Genomic DNA, 25,768 nt, shown 5'->3' with positions numbered 1-25,768 from the left:
CTTTTTGAGTATGAAAATTTCCCAAAGTGTTAATAAAAGGGTCCTGTTTCCAATAAACCAATCCGTTTTGAAAAATAACTTTTAGTTTTTGAGAAAACACTATTTGAAGTTTTGATAAAATATACGATGTTGCAATTTTCATCGATAATTTTCAAAATTCGCTATAAAATTGATTTCTTGAAGGATCCTTGTGGAAATATCACCAAATATTAATTAAAGTATCTTCTTTTTAATGCAAAAATCCGTTTTGAAAAATCACTTTTAGTTCTTGAGAAATAAATTTTTGAAATAATCGACAATTTTTTCGAATTTTAGCCAATTAAGATTTAAAAATTCGTATAAAATCCATTTCTTGGAATATGAGTTTGAAAATTTTCCAAAGTATTAATAAGAGTGCCTTTTTTCCAATGAACCAACCCGTTTTGAAGAATAACTTTTAGTTTTTGAGAAAACAATATTTGAAGTTTTGATAAAATATTCGATGTTACAATTTTCATCGATAATTGTCAAAATTCGCTATAAAATTGATTTCCTGAAGGATCCTTGTGGAAATATCACCAATTATTAATTAAAGTGTCCTCTTTTTAATGCAAAAATCCGTTTTGAAAAATCACTTTTATTTCTTGAAAAATAAATTATTGAAAAAATAATTTCGAATTTTGCAATTTTCGCCAAATAAGTTTTAAAAATTCGTATAAAATCCATTTTTGGGAATATGAGTATGAAAATTTCTCAAAGTGTTAATAAGAGTGTCCTCTTTCCAGCGAATCAACACGTTTTGAAAAATAACTTTTAGTTTTTGAGAAAACAATATTTGAAGTTTTGATAAAATTTTCGATGTTACAATTTTTATCGGTAATTTTCAAAATTCGCTATACAATTAATTTCTTGAAGGATCCTTGTGGAAATATCACCAAATATTAATTAAAGTATCTTCTTTTTAATGCAAAAATCCGTTTTGAAAAATCACTTTTAGTTCTTGAGAAATAAATTATTGAAATGATCGATAATTTTTTCGAATTTTGCAATTTTTGCCGATTAAGTTTTAAAAATTCGTATAAAATCCATTTCTTGGAATATGAGTTTGAAAATTTTCCAAAGTATTAATAAGAGTGTCTTTTTTCCAATGAACCAACCCGTTTTGAAAAATAACTTTTAGTTTTTGAGAAAACACTATTTGAAGTTTTGATAAAATTTTCGATTTTGCAATTTTCATCGATAATTTTCAAAATTTTCTATAAAATTGATTTCTTGAAGGATCCTTGTGGAAATATAACCAATTATTAATTGAAGTATCTTCTTTTTAATGCAAAAATCCGTTTTGAAAAATCACTTTTAGTTCTTGAGAAATAAATTATTGAAAAAATAATTTCGAATTTTGCAATTTTCGCCAATTAAGTTTTAAAAATTCGTATAAAATCCATTTTTGGGAATATGAGTATGAAAATTTCTCAAAGTGTTAATAAGAGTGTCCTCTTTCCAGCGAATCAACACGTTTTGAAAAATAACTTTTAGTTTTTGAGAAAACAATATCTGAAGTTTTGATAAAATATTCGATGTTGCAATTTTCATCGATAATTTTCAAAATTTGCTATAAAATTGATTTCTTGAAGGATCATTGTGGAAATATCACCAATTATTAATTAAAGTATCCTCTACTTAATGCAACAAGCCGTTTTGAAAAATCACTTTTAGTTCTTGAGAAATAAATTATTGAAAAAATAATTTCGAATTTTGCAATTTTCGCCCATTAAGTTTTAAAAATCCATATAAAATCCATTTCTGGAAATATGAGTATGAAAATTTTCCAAAGTGATAATAAAAGTGTCCCCTTTCCAATGAACCAACCCGTTTTAAAAAATAACTTTTAGTTTTTGAGAAAACAATATCTGAAGTTTTGATAAAATTTTCGATGTTACAATTTTCATCGATAATTTTCGAAATTATAATAATAATAATAATATATTTTTATTGTGCCTTTCACAACTACAAATAACATTCTACATATTTCTATTTCATAATATTAAACTAAAGAAGGAACACAATGGACGGGTTACAGACAATGCCTGCTCATACCAACCCAATTGGTTTCAAAAAAGAACAAAAAAAATCCCAGCATCAGATATTATTCTCCCCCTTACTGCTGAAACCTCAGCCGCATCAAACTCTTCCTGAATGTACCTAAGTTCAGAGTTCGCATGTCATTTGGCAATTTACTAATTTTCTTATACATATATTCAGGCTTACATGAGATTATAATTTTATGAAAAAGACATAAGCTCTTCTTTGTTTCATTGACAACCATTTTATATCTTTCAGCTTCTGAGTAATTCTATCAAATTTTCTGATACCATAAATATACCTCAGACAACTGTTTTGCACTCTCTGTATGCAGTTAGAAGTCACCTCATCAACAGCCGGGTGGTAGAGTGGCGCCATATAATTAAACTGGGATAAAACAAAATACTCACACAGTTGCTTGTTCAGATCTACTGTAAGATAGGCTCGATGAGGATAAAATCCACGCAAATAAGAATAAGCATTTTTCATGTAATAGCCAATCTGCGATCTGTATCTAAATGTACTATCTATTCTTAACCCTAAGTCATTTGGATTCCTGAACAAAACTGATTATTTCACCATTTATTTGTATATTTAACACAGATCTGCTACTAGCCCTGGCATTACCCAGACACGTACATGGATTTACTTGGGTTTATTCTCAATTGATAATTAGCTGCCAGCCGATACATTCTATTTAAGTCACTATTTATTTTAGAAATTCGATAACAACTCTGGCATTATATGTGCTGGTACGATGCACCAGCATGTTAAGTGTCAAACTATAACAAAACTGAATAAAACTTTAGAATGAATTTCGAAAATTATGAAAAATGTAACATGATGGAACGATATATGTTATCAGATAAGAATGCGACGTTACCCGCGGAATTTTATTTCACAAGATATCCAGAAAGAAGACAACCGCATGTAAGAACCTTCAGCCGGTTAGCAGAAAATTTAATAGATATTTGGTCCTTCCCCAAACTACATACAAAAACATACCAAAATGACCTGCAAGAGAAATTGTAACAAGACGTCTGACCCAAAAGCCGCTGCTCCCGAATATGAAAGAAAAATAAGTATAAACCATACAAAGCGGGGCTAATTCATTATTTACGCGCCGGAGATGTCAATCGAAGATTAGAATTTTGTAGATGATATTTAAAAAAAATTAAATAATCTGCTGTTTGTTCAAAATGTTATCTGGACCGATGAAATCTCTGAGTGTTCAAAGAAGATTGGGGTTCAATGTATGGTGTGCCCTTTTAGATAATAGAATTTTTGCATATAGTATCTACTATAAAAACTTGAACTCAGGGAAATACCTCAATATATTAAGACAGTACATAATGTCAGAGTTGTTAGTGAATTTTTAAATACTACTACAAACTCAAGGACAGTAGAATCTAACAGGACTGCTACATCCGTTGTTGTGACAGCCTACCCGAAAACTACCTCACAGCATTTTCCACGCCCAGCTGTTGTTATGGTCTATGCGTTTGCTGTGTGTTTTTAGAGGTTATATCCTAGACGTATTCATATAACCTCTAAAAACATAAACAGTTACCAGGCGTGGCAAATAGTGTGACGTAGAGTGCGGGCAACCAACCCGTAATCGATTACAAAAATACAATGGATGTAGCAGTCCTGTTAGATTCTACTGTCCTTGCTACAAACTTTGGCAATAATTGGAAACAATGCTTTCCTTCATGGTATCGTGATCACCATAACAACATTAAGTTTTAAATACATACAATAGTTTTAGAAAGAACAAAAAAAATTGACACATTATATTCCATCATAGTATGTATGGTTATCACCATAGCAACATTAACTTTTAAATACATACATTAGATTTAGATGGAACAAAATGAATTTTTGTTAATTATTCAATAACTATAAGAAATATACCCCACAAACTATACAGGGTGTTCATTTCAAAACTTTCCACCTCAATTTCTGTAAATCCGGAAGTTTAAAAAGAAAATCCCTTAAATAGGTAAAGAATAAAACCAAGGGGGACAACTTTTTATGCAAAAATTGACTCACTCACTTCAACGCCCCGCTTAACAAAGTTATTTAAATAAAATAGCAATAATGGTTTACAGTTTGCAGGAAAGGATTTTGTTCGCGCGGCAAATAACCGGAAAAGAAAATTAGGTGTTGGTTCTTTAATTGAAACAAAATGATAATAAAGATGAATAATAAAACAAAAAATCTCAACTGATTAAATTTAATATAAATAAAATTGGTTATTGAATGACTGACATGTGCGATGGAAAGTGTGATTGAAAAGTCAGTGTGTGTGTGTGAGTAGTGTAAGAATGCCGGTTCTAGAGCGGAAGTTGCTCCTGCTGCTCCTGCGGTGACGTCACGCCTCAATGTATTAGGTATAGGGGGGGGGATACCAACCAAAGTTTGGGGGAAAAAAAATTAGGTTGGTATTAAAAGTAACTAGAGATCTAGGGATTTTTAGAAAATTAAATAGAAAAATTTAAATACAATGGCGCCACCTAGATTTGAGCGGTGTAAGTACTAGAATTCTAGAAAATTTTTCTGTTTAATTTTATAAAAAATTCCTAAATCTAGTACTTACACCACTCAATCATACGTGGCGCCATTGTATTTAAATTTTTCTATTTAATTTTCTAAAAATCCCTAGATCTCTAGTTACTTTTAATACCAACCTAATTTTTTTTCCCCCAAACTTTAGTTGGTATCCCCCCCTATACCTAATACATTGAGGCGTGACGTCACCGCAGGAGCAGCAGGAGCAACTTCCGGTCTAGAACCGGCATTCTTACACTACTTGTGTGTATTTCAAACTTGAAAACTCCAGGTTGAGCCGGCGCACATGCGCACATAACTCAGACATGGGGTGAAAATAAGAAAATTAAATGCAGGACAAACAGATTTATTACCTCTAAATATAGGTAATAATATAAATTATTCTAGCATTGTTTTAATATAAATGAAGAGAATTAAAATAATTTATATTGGTTAAATTAAGTTAATGGGGGTTTAACTTAATTTTATCAGTTTGAATTATTTAATTTAATTTTTATTTATAATTTTGAATATCTGCAGTTATGTTCATTTACAAATCCATTTAAAGAAAAAATGCGTTCATCACTAAAGCAGATCTTTTTCACAAAAACGTTGTTATTATTAATAATAGTGGTCACTTCTTCACAAAACTGTATTCTCCTGTTAAAATCGTCTTCAGTTAGCTCTTGATGTATTTTCAATTTATAAGGATGGAATTTGTGAAGTTTTACAACTTTATGAACAGAACCCAAGGATATACCAGTTGCACGAGATACCTGACGCAATGAAGTATTGGGGTTGATACCGAAATGACCCAACACTTCCACTTGAGCGGTTTCATTCAAAACTCTCGACTCATTATGTTTTATGTTGACAACGGACCCAGTCTGAGTGAATTTCTTTATGAGATTCAGGACGTATGTATGAGATACCATTATTGTATAAACCATTATTGCTGTTTTATTTAAATAACTTTGTTAAGTGGATAACACAAAGTTGTTTAAGTAATAACCAAATTGCACTTTTATTTTATTCTTTTCTCCTTGTGAGCCTGCCTATAACTCGTTTATAGAAAGAGAAAAATTTCGTCTCTTTTTTTCCTTTTTTTGGCTATTCGAGTCAAGAGTAATTTTCATACAGGTTTAATGTAAAATACTTTCAATAAAATTTAGTTTCATTCATAATTATACGTGTTTAGTTTTCTTAAATATTTCTGTTTGCTCCGAAATAATAAAGATTTAATGGTCGTTGTAAAAACGAACATGGTAATTTAATTTTATAAATTAATAATAAAAGATTACTTATTCTTGCTTTTTTTCCGAAAACGAATAGATCAATTTAAAAAAAATAAATACTAACATGTAGTACCTTTAAAATGAGGTATCACTTGACACCCCTTTCCATTTAAGATTTTTAAGGGGTTGGTTCCTGGCGGCGGGGGGTTGAAGTGAGTGAGTCAATTTTTGCATAAAAAGTTGTCCCCCTTGGTTTTATTCTTTACCAATTTCAGCGATTTTCTTTTTAAACTTCCGGATTTACAGAAATTGAGGTGGAAAGTTTTAAAATGAACACCCTGTATATATTTGTTATCGGAAGAAAATAACAAATTATTTTAAGTCATAGCCAACTATGGTTTACATTTAAAAAAATAAAGTACGTCTAAAATTTCGAAAATAGAAGATGGGAAAAAAATTCTACCTACGCCACTGAATTCTTCGTAAAAAGTTGCCCATATAATGTTTTATTTATAATACTCCATCTTTGATAATAAGTGAGATATTCGCGATTGTCGTTTTTGCAAAATTTTCAGTTTTTGCCGATAGGGCGAAAACAAAAGGCGATAGCTGTTCGGAGTTTTCGGCATTAGCATTTTCTCGAAAAACGAGATCATGACATGTAAGCTACTTTTTTTCTATCTCTTTTAGTTTTGGAGATAGCCTATGCGGACATCGAAATTGGAACACCCTGTACAGCAGTGTGGACTGTACAGGGTGGGCAAATTTGGGTGTTATTATAGGCTATCTCAGAAACTATAAGAGATACAAAAAAAGTAGGTGCCATGTCCCGGTCTCTTTTTCCGAGACTAACCCAATCCCGTAAAGACCAAATCTCTATCTTCTTTTGTTTTTAAGTTATAGCCAAAAGGTCAAATTTTGATTTAATTGTTATAAAATGATGTTTTTCGAAAAAATTGTTTTAATAAAAGCTTTTTATAATTTCATTTGAAACAAATTTTGTTTAAAAAATTTTTTGATTCGATCAATAATTAGAAAGATAACCTCAAAAAACGATTTTTTATACCAGTGTGGAGCCCCATCTAGTGGAGATATCGCAAAATTTTATTAAAACAAATCATTTTAAATGATATTCTAAACAGATATTATACGAAACATTTTTCGATTAATACAATTTTATGAGATTCGCCTTAATTTAAAATGAGTCATTTCGGATCATTTTGATTTAATTGTTATAAAATGATGTTTTTCAAAAAATTGTTTTAATAAAAGCTTTTTATAATTTCATTTGAAACAAATTTTGTTTAAAAAAATTTTTGATTCGATCAATAATTAGAAAGATAACCTCAAAAAACGATTTTTTATACCAGTGTGGAGCCCCATCTGGTGGAGATATCGCAAAATTTTATTAAAACAAATCATTTTAAATGATATTCTAAACAGATATTATACGAAACATTTTTCGATTAATACAATTTTATGAGATTCGCCTTAATTTAAAATGAGTCTTTTCGGATCATTTTGATTTAATTGTTATAAAATGATGTTTTTCAAAAAATTGTTTTAATAAAAGCTTTTTATAATTTCATTTGAAACAAATTTTGTTTAAAAAAATTTTTGATTCGATCAATAATTAGAAAGATAACCTCAAAAAACGATTTTTTATACCAGTGTGGAGCCCCATCTGGTGGAGATATCGCAAAATTTTATTAAAACAAATCATTTTAAATGATATTCTAAACAGATATTATACGAAACATTTTTCGATTAATACAATTTTATGAGATTCGCCTTAATTTAAAATGAGTCTTTTCGGATCATTTTGATTTAATTGTTATAAAATGATGTTTTTCAAAAAATTGTTTTAATAAAAGCTTTTTATAATTTCATTTGAAACAAATTTTGTTTAAAAAAATTTTTGATTCGATCAATAATTAGAAAGATAACCTCAAAAAACGATTTTTTATACCAGTGTGGAGCCCCATCTGGTGGAGATATCGCAAAATTTTATTAAAACAAATCATTTTAAATGATATTCTAAACAGATATTATACGAAACATTTTTCGATTAATACAATTTTATGAGATTCGCCTTAATTTAAAATGAGTCATTTCGGATCATTTTGATTTAATTGTTATAAAATGATGTTTTTCGAAAAAATTGTTTTAATAAAAGCTTTTTATAATTTCATTTGAAACAAATTTTGTTTAAAAAAATTTTTGATTCGATCAATAATTAGAAAGATAACCTCAAAAAACGATTTTTTATACCAGTGTGGAGCCCCATCTGGTGGAGATATCGCAAAATTTTATTAAAACAAATCATTTTAAATGATATTCTAAACAGATATTATACGAAACATTTTTCGATTAATACAATTTTATGAGATTCGCCTTAATTTAAAATGAGTCTTTTCGGATCATTTTGATTTAATTGTTATAAAATGATGTTTTTCAAAAAATTGTTTTAATAAAAGCTTTTTATAATTTCATTTGAAACAAATTTTGTTTAAAAAAATTTTTGATTCGATCAATAATTAGAAAGATAACCTCAAAAAACGATTTTTTATACCAGTGTGGAGCCCCATCTGGTGGAGATATCGCAAAATTTTATTAAAACAAATCATTTTAAATGATATTCTAAACAGATATTATACGAAACATTTTTCGATTAATACAATTTTATGAGATTCGCCTTAATTTAAAATGAGTCTTTTCGGATCATTTTGATTTAATTGTTATAAAATGATGTTTTTCAAAAAATTGTTTTAATAAAAGCTTTTTATAATTTCATTTGAAACAAATTTTGTTTAAAAAAATTTTTGATTCGATCAATAATTAGAAAGATAACCTCAAAAAACGATTTTTTATACCAGTGTGGAGCCCCATCTGGTGGAGATATCGCAAAATTTTATTAAAACAAATCATTTTAAATGATATTCTAAACAGATATTATACGAAACATTTTTCGATTAATACAATTTTATGAGATTCGCCTTAATTTAAAATGAGTCTTTTCGGATCATTTTGATTTAATTGTTATAAAATGATGTTTTTCAAAAAATTGTTTTAATAAAAGCTTTTTATAATTTCATTTGAAACAAATTTTGTTTAAAAAAATTTTTGATTCGATCAATAATTAGAAAGATAACCTCAAAAAACGATTTTTTATACCAGTGTGGAGCCCCATCTGGTGGAGATATCGCAAAATTTTATTAAAACAAATCATTTTAAATGATATTCTAAACAGATATTATACGAAACATTTTTCGATTAATACAATTTTATGAGATTCGCCTTAATTTAAAATGAGTCATTTCGGATCATTTTGATTTAATTGTTATAAAATGATGTTTTTCGAAAAAATTGTTTTAATAAAAGCTTTTTATAATTTCATTTGAAACAAATTTTGTTTAAAAAAATTTTTGATTCGATCAATAATTAGAAAGATAACCTCAAAAAACGATTTTTTATACCAGTGTGGAGCCCCATCTGGTGGAGATATCGAGATAGAAATTCTATCTCTTTTAGTTTTGGAGATAGCCTATGCGAACATCGAAATTGGGACACCTGTACAGCAGTATGGACTGTACAGGGTGGGCAAATTTGGGTGTTATTATAGGCTATCTCAGAAACTATAAGAGATACAAAAAAAGTAGGTGCCATGTCCTGGTCTCTTTTTCCGAGACTAACCCAATCCCGTAAAGACCAAATCTCTATCTTCTTTTATAGCCAAAAGGTCAAATTTTAGTGATTTCAAAAAATGCTCATATTTCGTTTATTTTTGAAATTATAGGAATGGGGTTGGTGGCGGGACTTGGTTTTTTGGGGCGACGGCGTCCGGTGTTCCGGTGTCGCGCCTTTATTTCTTTATATAAGTAAAATAGAGACGCGACGTACTGTCTAGAACGCATTATCTTTTCTAATTGGACGGAACCATCCTCTCCTCGCAGGGCTTATTCGTGTTTCTTTTTAACTTATAATTTGCTTTAATCGCTCTAAAAAAAATTAGAGAAATATAACTTTGAAAAACTGACGATGGCAACAAACCTCTCAGCAACAAACTTTTACCTGTAATTTCCTACCTACTTTCTTAACTGATATCTTCCTTATTATTAGAGATAGCGAAAAACTAAATGCACCATTTGAAAGCATGACTCTGAACTAATAAGTTGATACATCAATAAAAATTGAACAACACCGCTCTGCACTTAAAATAGCACAAAATTACCAAACTTCAAACCCTTGTGCAATAAGTATTAAACCGAATTTTAAAAAACTGTTATCACAGTCAGAGAGCACTCTTTCAAATATCCTAATCCGGGTCTTAGTCGGTCAATATCTATCGGCGTCATGCTTAAATCACCCTTAATATTCAGCCCCACACGCAGAAATGCTTAATTACTCTTGCTCTAAATAATTTCCTTAATGGCGAAAACATTATTAAAAAATCGCTATTACTCTATATATTACGTTATTCAGATATTAATACAAAAAGTCGTAAACAATTCATAGAAATTTATTATTATAATGTTGTTTTGAATATATTTACATTATTAAATAACCGGTTAACATTGAAGATATCTTTTAAGAAGATCTACTCACCAAGTGCTCCTCATATCTCGTTTAACACCCTATCATGAAGAACCAGTTGAAATCCTTCGTTTTAATCCTCATTATTGGAGCGGTTAGCGCCAGATTGAGCGATGAAAGTGAGTTTCATCAATATTAATTAAATATTTCCTAATTAAGATCATTAAACAGAGTGTAAGGAGTACCACAAAGATCCCAATGTCAAAAAGGATACCTTAATATCCGAGTTTCCTCATTTAGGATTGTTGGGATACAAAGATGACGATATCATCAAATATAATTGCCCCGCAACTTTAATAAGCGAATCAGTCGCTGTATCGCCAGCTCATTGTATGGTTACTATCCAGTAAGTTACAAAAAATTATTTTCAAAATTATTAATTATTAATTTTTAGGGGACCGGCTAAGTATTTACTCTTTGGTCCATCAAATTCAAGCGATAACAACAATCGTAAACTTTTTAATATCACCGAAATCATAGTTCACCCAAATTACACAAGAACCAACTCAGTTCGTCAAAGTTCATTGGCCCTCGTTAAATTTTCACCGCCAATAACACCCAATGATAATATAAAACCTGGTTGTTTATACACAAAATCAGTCGATGATAAACAAACATTAACTGATTTGCTTTGGACGAGGTCAGGGTCAGATCGGATCTTATTTAAAGACGATGTTTCAATTATCCCGACGGATTCTTGTATTGAACGTTATAAGAAGCAAAAAGTAACATTGATGATTGATGATCATTTCTTTTTGTGCGTTCTTCGTAAATATAATAGGGATTACGTTGTAATTATTTTAATTAATTAAAAGTAAGATAGAGTTGTTAATTATAGCTGTTTTAGCAAAATATTGGGGGAACTTCCCACGTTGTAGAAGATGACGTGCCTAAAATCGTTGCGATTGACAATTTTGGACCGAGAATTCCTATCAATGAACTCCCTGATGTCACAACGAAACTTTATCATTATCTCGATTGGATTGAACAGAACGTTTGGAAAAAATAAAAAATCGTATCTCAATAACTTAGTTATTGAGACACAATTTTATATATAATTGAGATATAATCATGTATTATACAGGTCGTCCACGATGACCGTCCATTAGAACTATACGGGGTTCTGGCCAAAATAAAAATTTGAAAATTTAGAGTTAAGTATTATCAATTGCGTTCTCTTCGACTAAAATATTTTCAGATTTCTAGCATTTCCGGTTATACCCGAAGTCGCCACCCACTTTATTTTTTTAAATGGAACACCCTGTATATTTTTACATATTTGGATTTGTCTGTTTTTTTGGTTTGTGAATAACTTTACGTTTTGCAATTTTATTCGGCCGTTCTCGTGTTATACGAATTTTTCTAGAAAAATCTGCTCCAGCAGACATTTGTTCAAAAAATCAGAGAACACTCCATTTTTGGGATATCAATTTAGGATTCAGAACATGCGTAAGCAACATGATGGAGTATGTTTTGGTGCCAAGTACGGCCGTCTAGAACGTTTGGTTACTTTACTACGGCACGTTAACTTTTCGAAATTTGGAAATACCATAACTTCATTTTTTTAAATGGAACCCCCTATATTTTATTACTTAGTCGTCTTGGGTGTCTTATTTTACATCTTTTATATCCAATATGTCCTATACCTAACATTTATAGTTTGGAAGATAATTAGGGTTTTTTGAAAAATGCACATCGATATTTAACCTAGTGTGCCATGAATAGCTAGTGTGACCTAGTGTATAACCATATCGTCCCCTTTCTCACGTAGTGACGTATCTAGCAAAAAATGAAAAAAATGAGATATACCGGCAGTAAGTAAGTTTAAAGCGTCCACACCATCTCACGTAGTGGCGTATCTGAATTCCCAACACAATACTAGGAATTCGTTAATCTTGTACTGTCGTATGTGTTAATATGTTTTAATTTTTTCTCACGTACTGACGTATGTCAGTTACGACGGTATGTGTGAATCTAGCATGCTTAATTGGCCAACAGCATAAATATGGCGTATCTGTCATACGATTGTTGATATTGTGTTCAATTGTGTTCACGGTGTAATTTGCGCTCATATTGTGCCTGTGTTTTTTGATAATAAAATTAAAAAATGGATGTACTTGTACAGTGGCGAGACAATAGTAAAAATGTGGTTGCTGCTAATGAATTACAAACCGTAAACTGTAAAAATTTAACAGTGGGATGTTCGGTGAAGATGTGTTACGTTAAAAAGTGGTATTACGGGAAAGTTCTGGACATTCAGACGGTCTCTGAGGATTCACATAGTTTTGATTCAGAAGATGATGTACCACTAGCTAATCTAAAGCAAACACAAAATACAATAAATTTAAAAGAGACTGAAAGGACTAACCCAATCGACAGCTGCGATGATATCAGTGAATTTCCTATATATGATTCTGATGATGACCCTCCATTTGGAATCTGTGAAGCTCACAAATGCACAGGAGAAGTTTTTGCGGCATGCCATCGATGCGAAGTTCTTTTGTGTTTCCGTCATTTTATTGAGGAGAGAGATTCTTGTGAGCATGGCAAAGAGCAAAAATGTATCCAAGAGGAATTTGTAGTTGAAGGAGAGGATAGAGAAGAGGTTACACCTCGAACTCAACGAAGTAATGCGCAAAAATTTGCTAAAAAACAGAGGAATTTAGGTATATCTTGAAAAACAATATTACCGGTATATCACTAGTACCTTCTTAAATTTCTTTCTCAGGTAAGGAGTACATCAGCTCTACTACAAAGAAAATAGTTCCTGCTACAACCATGAAAACACGGTGTGACAGTGTAGTATGTAAAGCAAAGGGTAAGGAGTGTTGCGAAATTAGTGAAGAACAGAGAAAATGCATATTCACTGATTTTTTTGCACTTGGTAACCTTCACCTACAGCGTGAATTTCTAATAAGACATATTAAGGTCTCAAATAAGTTTCGAACAACAACGAAAAATGAATCACGTAGAAAATATACCTTGAAATAGGCACTGAGCATGGATAAGAAGCCTCACGTTGTCTGCAAAAAAATGTTCTTAAGTACCCTAGGCATATCTGAAAGAATGAGCCCTGAATAAAGTAACCGACACTGGTGTTTTAGAAAACGAAAAACGAGGAGGAAGGCAAAGACAACGTGAACATAAAATAAAAGAATCTAAAATGCTAATTGAGATTAAACAGCAAATAGACAAATTTCCACGGATGGAGTCACATTTCTGTAGGGCGAAGACATCAAAATTATATCTTCACCCAGACTTAAGTTTGAGTAAAATGTACACCTTCTTTGTGGAAGAATTAGAAAAACAGGGACGAAACCATGGAGTACCTAGTTATGCTACTTATCGAAGAGTCTTCAAACAACAAAATTTATCGTTTAGTAGCCCTAAAAAAGACCAATGTGCATTATGTTTTACTTTTCACGAGGGTGATGAAAGTGTGAAAGAGAATCTGAGAGAAAGGTATAATCTTCATACTGCAGAAAAAACAGCCGTTCGTGCAAAGAAAGCAGTATGTAAATCTGAAGCTCAAGAAAATCCGTACATTTTATGTGCTGTTTTCGACCTTCAACAAGTTATATACCCCATATCCAAAGAAAGTGCCATATTTTATAAAAGCCGCTTATCGACATTTAATTTTACTGTTTATAATATTGCAAATAAAGACTGTAATTGTTTTTTTTGGGATGAAACAGCTAGTAGAAGGGGTTCTTCGGAAATCGCTACTTGCATTTTCAAGAGTTTAGAAGAATACAGTGAAAAACAAAAAATAGTGAAAGCGAACCTTTTCTCTGATGGGTGTTATGGGCAAAATAAAAACTCTATAATTGCAGCAATGCTGATGTACGTAGTTAACAAATTTTCAGCGTTGACCGAAATTACTCTAAGCTATTTCGAAACTAACCATGGTCAGAACGAAGGCGATTCTGCTCATAGTGCAATCTCTAAGGCTATTGCCACAGCTGGCAGTATATTTATGCCTTCACAGTTACACCCAGTGATTCGGTTAGCACGAAAAAAGTCTCCTTATAACGTCATTCCAATGACATACAAAGATTTCAAAGCTCTTTCGAAAGAAATTCGAATATTAAATGTGAAAATATCCGAATCTGGTAAACGCATAAAATGGACTGATATTAAGGAGATTCAAGTGCGAAAAACTGAACCTGATAAGTTGTTTCTTAAAACTAGTCATCTTGAGAATACTTACGACTGCATTCGTCTCAAACGTTTACTCAAGAACCCTTTGGATTTCCCTGTCGCTGCTTTGAATAAACACCCAATAAATATTTCAAGAAAGAAATTTGATGATCTTGTTTCGTTATGTAGAGGAAACCATCCAGTTGTTCGCATTCCAGAATGTCAACAATTTATTTTTAATTTACCTCATGAAAAAAATAATTGAGTTTTTGAGTTCGTTTTTCATTAATTCTTGTTTCTGTTTAGAATAAACTTTAATTAGGTATCTAATGAACATTTTTTAATCTTTAATTATAATTAATTATTATTATAGATAAATATTTTTGCATATTCCGAATTAGTTCACAATAAAACCTCGTATAAATTGTGTAATTTATTTTCATAAAGGGAAATAGTCTATGGCGTATCTGATATAATGAATCTGGTGCAAAGTCACGTACTGACGTAACCGCATATTTTTAACAAAAAAAGAATAAATTATGGGTTATATTTCCCATTTGACATAGACATCTTTAATAGCAACCTTCTAAATTCTGTTGTCCAAATTTAATAACCTCATCTTTATTATTACTTGTGTTTTAATAAGTTATGGTTATAGAGTTTTAGTTTTTTGCATCTCCTGTAAAATTGTGTGCATGTCAGATACGCCACTACGTGAGAAAGGGTACGATATGAAGTGGCCTTTTCAAAATTTGCAGATTTCTGATGTTTGATGCCAGCTTTTTAGTAAAATATTTTCAGGTTCCGGGTACTTGCGGTTACACCGGAAGTGGTGACAATTTTCATATTTCAAATAGAACACCCTGTATTTCATTACATTTTTGAAATTTTTGTTCAATTTTAGGCCATTTGTATGTTGCAGCTGACACGTATACGCCATTATTTGGTTACACTCTCCATAAATTATTATCAAATTCAAATAATCCTCATTACTAAATTCCAAATGTGCATTTCTTGAGAACAGATCACTACAAAAAGTAACCTAGTCATCACATCAACAGAAATAAACCATAGCTTTAGCAAATGTGAAACTGTTTACTCTTTCCTTACTGATCCTCTGATAATACATAACCACAACAACATTCCACAACACCAATTTTTTTTTCCGGCGGTAAACTAGATGATTTATAAAGTATAAAAAGTAACGTTGTAGTTGACATTTTTGATTGAAAAATGTAACAAAACTCAGGGTGTTCCATTTGCAATATGAAAATTGTCACCTCTTCCGGTGTAACCACAAGTACCCGGAACCTGAAAATACTTTAGTTAAAAAGCTGGCATCAAACATCACAAGTTTACAAATTTTCAAACTTCCGGAAGGTTATACCGGTTATACCGGAAGTGCTAGAAATCTGAAAATATTTTAGATGAAGAGAACGTAATTGATAATACTTAAGTCTGCATTCTCAAATTTTTTGTTTGGCCAGAACCCCAGAAACGTCTAATGACCGGTCTTGCTGAGACACCCTGTATAAATTTGACATTTCTTCACTTATAAATTTTTTTTAAGAAATTTTTATAATCCTACATCAACGTTTTTATATTTTATCAGAAACTGCAACCTCTTAGCATAAATTTAAGATGTAAATTGTTTCCTAACTCTTAATAATGCAGTTGGTACGATTTAAAAAAAATGATTTTCCGTTTATATATAATTTTGACACTTCCTCACTTAAACACTTTTTTCGGGAAATTTCTATAATCCTACATCAACGTTTTTATATCTTAACATAAACTGCAATCTTTTAGCTACAATTTAAGATATAAATCGCTTCTTTACTGTTAAAAATTCAGTTGCTACGATTAAAAAAAAAATTGATTTTTCGTTTATATATAATTTCGACACTCACTTCCTCACTTAAAGACTTTTTTCGGGAAATTTTTATGATTCTACATCAACGTTTGTATATCTTAACATAAACTGCAATCTTTTAGCTACAATTTAAGATATAAATCGCTTCTTTACTCTTAAAAATGCAGTTGATACGATTTAAAAAAAAATTGATTTTTCGTTTATATATAATTTTGACACTTCCTCACTTAAATACTTTTTTCTGGAAATGTTTATAATCCTACATCAACTTTTTTATATCTTAACATAAACTGCAATCTTTTCGCTACAATTTAAGATATAAATCGCTTCTTTACTCTTAAAAATGCAGTTGGTACGATTTAATAAAAGATTGATTTTCCGTTTAGCTATAATTTTGACACTTCCTCACTTAAACACTTTTTTCTGGAAATTTTTATGATTCTACATCAACGTTTTTATATCTTAACATAAACTGCAATCTTTTCGCTACAATTTAAGATATAAATCGCTTCTTTACTCTTAAAAATGCAGTTGGTACGATTTAATAAAAAATTGATTTTCCGTTTATTTATAATTTTGACACTTCCCCACTTAAACACTTTTTTCTGGAAATTTTTATGATTCTACATCAACGTTTTTATATCTTAACATAAACTGCAATCTTTTAGCTACAATTTAAGATATAAATCGCTTTTTTTCTCTTAAAAATGCAGTTGGTACGATTTAAAGAAAAATTGATTTTTCGTCTATATATAATTTTGACACTTCCTCACTTAAACACTTTTTTCGGGAAATTTTTATAATCATACATCAACGTTTTTATATCTTAACATAAACTGCAATCTTTTCGCTACAATTTAACATATAAATCGCTTCTTTACTCTTAAAAATGCAGTTGGTACGATTTAATAAAAAATTGATTTTTCGTTTATATATAATTTTGACACTTCCTCACTTAAACACTTTTTTCTGGAAATTTTTATGATTCTACATCAACGTTTTTATATCTTAACATAAACTGCAATCTTTTAGCTACAATTTAAGATATAAATCGCTTCTTTACTCTTAAAAATGCAGTTGGTACGATTTTTAAAAGAAATTAATTTTTCGTTTATATATAATTTTGACACTTCCTCACTTAAACAGTTTTTTCTGGAAATTTTTATGATTCTACATCAACGTTTTTATATCTTAACATAAACTGCAATTTTTTAGCTACAATTTAAGATATAAATCGCTTCTTTACTCTTAAAAATGCAGTTGGTACGATTTTTAAAAGAAATTAATTTTTCGTTTATATATAATTTTGACACTTCCTCACTTAAACACTTTTTCCTGGAAATTTTTATGATTCTACATCAACGTTTTTATATCTTAACATAAACTGCAATCTTTTAGCTACAATTTAAGATATAAATCGCTTCTTTACTCTTAAAAATGCAGTTGGTACGATTTTTAAAAGAAATTAATTTTTCGTTTATATATAATTTTGACACTTCCTCACTTAAACACTTTTTTCTGGAAATTTTTATGATTCTACATCAACGTTTTTATATCTTAACATAAACTGCAATCTTTTAGCTACAATTTAAGATATAAATCGCTTCTTTACTCTTAAAAATGCAGTTGGTACGATTTTTAAAAGAAATTAATTTTTCGTTTATATATAATTTTGACACTTCCTCACTTAAACACTTTTTTCTGGAAATTTTTATGATTCTACATCAACGTTTTTATATCTTAACATAAACTGCAATCTTTTCGCTACAATTTAAGATATAAATCGCTTCTTTACTCTTAAAAATGCAGTTGGTACGATTTAATAAAAAATTGATTTTTCGTTTATATATAATTTTGACACTTCCTCACTTAAACACTTTTTTCTGGAAATTTTTATGATTCTACATCAACGTTTTTATATCTTAACATAAACTGCAATCTTTTAGCTACAATTTAAGATATAAATCGCTTCTTTACTCTTAAAAATGCAGTTGGTACGATTTTAAAAAAAAATTGATTTTTCATTTATATATAATTTTACACTTCCTCACTTAAACACTTTTTTCTGGAAATTTTTATGATTCTACATCGACGTTTTTATATCTTAACATAAACTGCAATCTTTTCGCTACAACTTAAGATATAAATCGCTTCTTTACTCTTAAAAATGCAGTTGGTACGATTAAAAAAAAAATTGATTTTTCGTTTATATATAATTTTGACACTTCCTCACTTAAACACTTTTTTCTGGAAATTTTTATGATTCTACATCAATGTTTTTATATCTTAACATAAACTGCAATCTTTTCGCTACAATTTAAGATATAAATCGCTTCTTTACTCTTAAAAATGCAGTTGGTACGATTTTAAAAAAAATTGATTTTTCGTTTATATATAATTTTGACACTTCCTCACTTAAACACTTTTTTCGGGAAATTTTTATAATCCTCCATCAACGTTTTTATATGTTAACATAAACTGCAATCTTTTAGCTACAATTTAAGATATAAATCGCTTCTTTACTCTTAAAAATGCAGTTGATACGATTTAAAAAAAAATTGATTTATCGTTTATATATAATTTTGACACTTCCTCACTTAAACACTTTTTTCTGGAAATTTTTATAATCCTACATCAACGTTTTTATATCTTAACATAAACTGCAATCTTTTCGCTACAATTTAAGATATTAATCGCTTCTTTACTCCTAAAAATGAAGTTGGTACGATTAAAAAAAAATTGATTTTTCGTTTATATATAATTTTGACACTTTCTCACTTAAACACTTTTTTCGGGAAATTTTTATAATCCTACATCAACGTTTTTATATCTTAACATAAACTGCAATCTTTTAGCTACAATTTAAGATATAAATCGCTTCTTTACTCCTAAAAATGCAGTTGGTACGATTTAAAAAAAATTGATTTTCCGTTTATATATAATTTTGACACTTCCTCACTTAAACACTTTTTTCTGGAAATTTTTATGATTCTACATCAATGTTTTTATATCTCATCATAACCTGTAATCTTTTAGCTACAATTTAAGATATAAATCGCTTCTTTACTCTTAAAAATGCAGTTGGTACGATTAAAAAAAAAATTGATTTTTCGTTTATATATAATTTTGACACTTCCTCACTTAAACACTTTTTTCGGGAAATTTTTATAATCCTACATCAACGTTTTTATATCTTAACATAAACTGCAATCTTTTAGCTACAATTTAAGATATAAATCGCTTCTTTACTCTTAAAAATGCAGTTGGTACGATTTAAAAAAAAAAATTGATTTTCCGTTTATATATAATTTTGACACTTCCTCACTTAAACACTTTTTTCTGGAAATTTTTATGATTCTACATCAACGTTTTTATATCTTAACATAAACTGCAATCTTTTAGCTACAATTTAAGATATAAATCGCTTCTTTACTCTTAAAAATGCAGTTGGTACGATTTAAAAAAAAAAATTGATATTCCGTTTATATATAATTTTGACACTTCCTCACTTAAACACTTTTTTCTGGAAATTTTTATGATTCTACATCAACGTTTTTATATCTTAACATAAACTGCAATCTTTTAGCTACAATTTAAGATATAAATCGCTTCTTTACTCTTAAAAATGCAGTTGGTACGATTTAAAAAAAAAAATTGATATTCCGTTTATATATAATTTTGACACTTCCTCACTTAAACACTTTTTTCTGGAAATTTTTATGATTCTACATCAACGTTTTTATATCTTAACATAAACTGCAATCTTTTCGCTACAATTTAAGATATAAATCGCTTCTTTACTCTTAAAAATGCAGTTGGTACGATTTAATAAAAAATTGATTTTACGTTTATATATAATTTTGACACTTCCTCACTTAAACACTTTTTTCTGGAAATTTTTATGATTCTACATCAACGTTTTTATATCTTAACATAAACTGCAATCTTTTCGCTACAATTTAAGATATAAATCGCTTCTTAACCTTTAAAAATGCAGTTGGTATGATTTTTCAAAAAATTGATTTTCTGTGTATATATAATTTTGACACTTCCTCACTTAAACACTTTTTTCTGGAAATTTTTATGACTCTACATCAACGTTTTTATATCTTAACAGAAACTGCAATCTTTTAGCTACAATTTAAGATATAAATCGCTTCTTTACTCTTAAAAATGCAGTTGGTACGATTTTTAAAAAAAATTGATTTTTCGTTTATATATAATTTTGACACTTCCTCACTTAAACACTTTTTTCGGGAAATTTTTATGATTCTACATCAACGTTTTTATATCTTAACATAAACTGCAATCTTTTCGCTACAATTTAAGATATAAATCGCTTCTTCACTCTTAAAAATGCAGTTGGTACGATTAAAAAAAAAATTGATTTTTCGTTTATATATAATTTTGACACTTCCTCACTTAAACACTTTTTTCTGGAAATTTTTATAATCCTACATCAACGTTTTTATATCTTAACATAAACTGCAATCTTTTCGCTACAATTTAAGATATAAATCGCTTCTTTACTCTTAAAAATGCAGTTGATACGATTTTAAAAAAAATTGATTTTTCGTTTATATGTAATTTTGACACTTCCTCACTTAAACACTTTTTTCTGGAAATTTTTATTACTCTACATTAACGTTTTTATATCTTAACATAAACTGTAATCTTTTAGCTACAATTTAAGATATAAATCGCTTCTTTACTCTTAAAAATGCAGTTGGTACGATTTAAAAAAAAATAGATTTTTCGTTTATATATAATTTTGACACTTCCTCACTTAAACACTTTTTTCTGGAAATTTTTATGATTCTACATCAACGTTTTTATATCTCATCATAACCTGCAATCTTTTAGCTACAATTTAAGATATAAATCGCTTCTTTACTCTTAAAAATGCAGTTGGTACGATTTTTAAAAGAAATTGATTTTTCGTTTATACATAATTTTGACACTTCCTTATTTAAATACTTTTTTCGTGAAATTTTTATAATCCTACATCAACGTTTTTATATCTTAATATAAACTGCAATCTTTTAGCTACAATTTAAGATATAAATCGCTTCTTCACTCTTAAAAATGCAGTTGGTACGATTTAAAAAAAAAATTGATTTTTCGTTTATATATAATTTTGACACTTCCTCACTTAAACACTTTTTTCTGGAAATTTTTATAATCCTACATCAACGTTTTTATATCTTAACATAAACTGCAATCTTTTCGCTACAATATAAGATATAAATCGCTTCTTTACTCTTAAAAATGCAGTTGGTACGATTTTTTAAAAAAATTGATTTTTCGTTTATATATAATTTTGACACTTCCTCACTTAAACACTTTTTTCGGGAAATTTTTATAATCCTACATCAACGTTTTTATATCTCATCATAACCTGCAATCTTTTAGCTACAATTTAAGATATAAATCGCTTCTTAACCTTTAAAAATGCAGTTGGTATGATTTTTCAAAAAATTGATTTTCTGTTTATATATAATTTTGACACTTCCTCACTTAAATTCCATATCAACTATTAAAAATGCAGTTTGTATAAAAATCAAAATGATATCTAAATTTGAATTAATTCTATTAATTCACCAAAACATTTAAAACAAAAATTAATATGGTAAGTGTTTTAAGTTAGGAATGTTTTAATCAAACGTTAACTTCTTAAACGTCCCAACAATCCCAAATAATTCCTCAAAGTGTTTCGGAGTTTCCTTCCGTTTCGTTTCATCAACTTTCAACTCTTCCTCTTTAATTAACACATCTTCGTGTTGCTTTATATTTTTTATTTGCTCCTCTAAAATAAAAAAACCAAATTTATTTAATTCTTTTTAATTAATTACAATCATCTCACCATGTAATTCTTTAATACTCGCAACTCCACCTCCATAATCGCTGGGTAAAACATCTTTCTCAACATATTTAAAGATATCCTCCAGTTTTTTGTGGCAATGAATTTGGTCGACCAATTCTTTCTTCAAAAACGGTTTAATCATGTTTAATAACTTCTCAGTTATCGGGTTAACGTTGATGATATGGATTTGTTTTAACCGAATCGGAGCCGCTTCTTGCAGAAAATAGAAAAAAATCTTTAAAATCATCGGGGTTAATTTAACCATGTGCCCCAATTGCAACCCGGCCCCATCTATCACAATTAAATGCCCCATTTGGGGGCCATACTGAAAATTATTAAGCACGACCGCCATAATAACCATCTTTATGATATCGGGGAAACAAAATTTATCGGGAGAATTATTTTCGAGTTTTGCGTAAAAAATTTGATACCCGTTTTTAGTTAATTTCGGCAAAGTCCCCCCAAAACTAAAATTAATTACTTAAAAATTAATAATAATTAATGAATTAATTAATCCTCACCAAGTTTTTAATTGATACTCCAAACTTTCATTCTTCAAACTCCTCGATGAAAAGATTTCGGGGTAACGCGACTTAAAAGTGTAATAATTTTCGATGCAAAGCTTCGTCGGCTCAATCCGGTAATAACAGCTACTCAAAAATGAGATTATTTGAAAATCTAAAATTAATAATATAATTAAATCAAACAATTTCGAAATTAATTAACTACTTGAAATTGTGGGTAAATGCGCTTCTTTTAACATCCACTCCCGTAACGACTCAACATAATCCTTTTTTAAATTATTATCCCTCGAATACAACACATTCTCATCCGAAATACACTTTATACACATTATTACGTTGTGTTTGAACGATTCGATTTGAATGTTTAGTTTTTATTGGATTTTAATGATATAAATAACCGAATTAATTGGTTTAATTAATTTGACTACAAAGGTAAAGGTTATAACGATTATTTAAACACGTTTTTGTTATTAAAATACATCCACTTTTTCTTCCTAATTTATTAGCTTTAAATTTAGATATAAATCATTCATAACCTAATCGTGGAGTAAAACGCAAATGATTTTAATTAACAATGATTAATTGTTGTTGGCAGCAAGAGCTCTTCAACACTTCAACAAGTGGGCCTATTATATCTGCAAACTTCTATTCAACATCTTGAAGTCTGCCAAGGGTTATTGTTGCTCTTAAAGCAATGCATGGAAATTAAGTAATTATGTTTGGGGTATTAAAAATAGAATAAATTTGCTTTAAAATGCTTTTTAACTCGTTGTTATATCTCAATTAGTTATTGAGATACGATTTTTTTGATTCAACGTTGACACATTGAGAAGCATAAAATGTGCTGAGTTAAATTCAAAGCGCCAAAATGAAATTAATGGGTTAAATCGAAGAAATTCTTTTTAGCACATTGAAACTAGATTACATTTGCTTTTAAATGATATATATCACGTTGTGATATCTCAACTATTTTTTGATAAATAATTTTTTAAAGTTGATTAAGTTACCTTGTTAAATATTAAACGTTGCATTTGCGCTTAAAGTGTTATAAAAAAACAATGTTTCGAAATTAAGGAATTATCTTTGAGTTATTAAAAATAGAATAAATTTGCTTTAAAATGCTTTTTAACTCGTTGTTATATCTCAATTACTTATTGAGATACGATTTTTTCAATTCGATGTTGACACATTAAAAAGTATTAAATGTGCTGAGTTAAATTCAAAACACCAAAATGAACTGAATGGGTTAAATCGAAGAAATTCTTTTTAGCACATTGAAACTAGATTACATTTGCTTTTAAATGATATATATCTCGTTGTAATATCTCAACTAGTTTTTGATAAATAATTTTTTAAAGTTGATTAAGTTACCTTGTTGAATATTAAACGTGGCGTTTGCGCTTAAAGAGTTATAGCAAAGCAATGCTTGGAAATTAAGGAATTATTTTTGAGGTATTAAAAATACAATAAATTTGCTTTAAAATGCATTTTAACTCGTTGTTGTATCTCAATTAGTTATTGAGATACGATGTTTTTGATTCAACGTTGACACATTGAGAAGCATAAAATGTGCTGAGTTAAATTCAAAGCACTAAAATGAACTGAATGGGTTAAATCGAAGAAATTCTTTTTAGCACATTGAAACTAGATTACATTTGCTTTTAAATGATATATATCTCGTTGTAATATCTCAACTAGTTTTTGATAAATAATTTTTTAAAGTTGATTAAGTTACCTTGTTGAATATTAAACGTGGTGTTTGCGCTTAAAGGGTTATAACAAAACAATACTTGGGAATTAAGGAATTATTTTTGAGGTATTAAAAATAGAATAAATTTGCTTTAAAATGCTTTTTAACTCATTGTTATATCTCAATTAGTTATTGAGATACGATTTTTTTTATTCGATGTTTACACATTGAGAAGTATTAAATCCGCAGAGTTGAATTCAAAGCGCCAAAACGAACTGAATGGGTTAAATCGAAGAAGTTCTTTTTAGCACATTGAAACTAGATTATATTTGCTTTAAAATGATATATATCTCGTTGTGATATCTCAACTAGTTCTTGATAACTAATTTTTTAAAGTTGATTAAATTACTTTGTTGAATATTAAACGTGGTATATGCGCTTAAAGGGTTATAACAAAACAATACTTGGGAATTAAGGAATTATTTTTGAGGTACTAAAAATAGAATAAATTTGCTTTACAATGCTTTTTAACTCGTTATATTTCAATTAGTTATTGAGATACGATTTTTTTAATTCAATGTTGACACATTGAGAAGTATTAAATCCGCAGAGTTGAATTCAAAGCGCCAAAACGACCTGAATGGGTTAAATCGAAGAAATTCTTTTTAGCACATTGAAACTAGATTACATTTGCTTTTAAATGATATATATCACGTTGTGATATCGCAACTACTTTTTGATAAATAATTTTTTAAAGTTGATTAAGTTACCTTGTTGAGTATTAAACGTGGCGTTTGCGCTTAAAGGGTTATAACAAAGGAATGTTTGGAAATTAAGGAATTATTTTTGAGGTATTAAAAATACAATAAATTTGTTTTAAAATGCATTTTAACTCGTTGTTGTATCTCAATTAGTTATTGAGATACGATTTTTTTAATTCGATGTTTACACATTAAAAAGTATTAAATGTGCTGAGTTAAATTCAAAGCGCCAAAACGAAGTTAATGGGTTAAATCGAAGAAATTCTTTTTAGCACATTGACACTAGATTACATTTGTTTTAAAATGATATATATCTCATTGTGATATCTCAATTACTTTTTGATAAATAATTTTTTAAAGTTGATTAAGTTACCTTGTTGGATATTAAACGTGGCGTTTGCGCTTAAAGGGTTATAACAATGCAATGTTTGGAAATTAAGGAATTATTTTTGGGGTATTAAAAATAGAATAAATTTGC

General features: G+C 29.1%; 2 protein-coding genes across 4 annotated transcripts; one reads left to right on the top strand and one right to left on the bottom strand.

Moving 5' to 3' along the window:
* The first annotated feature begins 10,451 nt into the window (after window positions 1-10,451).
* Window positions 10,452-16,166, top strand: LOC111423306 (serine protease snake-like). Of its 2 annotated transcripts, none has more exons than XM_071200856.1 (4): window positions 10,452-10,558; window positions 10,611-10,785; window positions 10,834-11,230; window positions 11,287-16,166. In XM_071200856.1, exon 4 carries the CDS (start codon window positions 13,603-13,605, stop codon window positions 14,842-14,844), a length of 1,242 nt encoding a protein of 413 aa, XP_071056957.1. In that variant the 5' UTR covers window positions 10,452-10,558; window positions 10,611-10,785; window positions 10,834-11,230; window positions 11,287-13,602; the 3' UTR covers window positions 14,845-16,166. The 2 variants fall into 2 exon arrangements, with proteins under 2 accessions (XP_071056957.1, XP_022912320.2); XM_023056552.2 differs by having other exon boundaries at window positions 11,287-11,590.
* Window positions 16,167-18,828: 2,662 nt separating this feature from the next.
* On the bottom strand, window positions 18,829-23,251 carry LOC111421978 (alpha-tocopherol transfer protein-like). 2 transcript variants are annotated; one of them, XM_023055171.2, is made up of 4 exons: window positions 23,042-23,251; window positions 22,837-22,993; window positions 22,316-22,782; window positions 18,829-22,258 (listed from the first exon to the last, which is right to left on the bottom strand). In XM_023055171.2, exons 1-4 carry the CDS (start codon window positions 23,166-23,168, stop codon window positions 22,107-22,109), a joined length of 903 nt encoding a protein of 300 aa, XP_022910939.2. In that variant the 5' UTR covers window positions 23,169-23,251; the 3' UTR covers window positions 18,829-22,106. The 2 variants fall into 2 exon arrangements, with proteins under 2 accessions (XP_022910939.2, XP_022910940.2); XM_023055172.2 differs by having other exon boundaries at window positions 23,045-23,245.
* Between the last annotated feature and the right edge of the window lie 2,517 nt (window positions 23,252-25,768).

The sequence above is a fragment of the Onthophagus taurus genome, unplaced genomic scaffold (genome assembly GCF_036711975.1).
Source record: "Onthophagus taurus isolate NC unplaced genomic scaffold, IU_Otau_3.0 ScKx7SY_15, whole genome shotgun sequence".
Classification (NCBI taxonomy): Eukaryota; Metazoa; Arthropoda; class Insecta; order Coleoptera; family Scarabaeidae; genus Onthophagus; species Onthophagus taurus.
The sequence above is the reverse complement of the archived record's forward strand: the minus strand, read 5'-3'. Positions and strand labels throughout refer to the sequence as shown.

Coding starts and splice junctions, on each gene's coding strand:
- LOC111421978 (XM_023055171.2), bottom strand. CDS start 23,168: ATGTGTATAAAGTGTATTTCGGATGAGAATGTGTTGTATTCGAGGGAT. Junction 22,994..23,041: donor TTTACCCACAATTTCAAGTA/GTTAATTAATTT, acceptor TATTAATTTTAG/ATTTTCAAATAATCTCATTT. Junction 22,259..22,315: donor GAGTATTAAAGAATTACATG/GTGAGATGATTG, acceptor TTTTTATTTTAG/AGGAGCAAATAAAAAATATA.
- LOC111423306 (XM_071200856.1), top strand. CDS start 13,603: ATGCTAATTGAGATTAAACAGCAAATAGACAAATTTCCACGGATGGAG.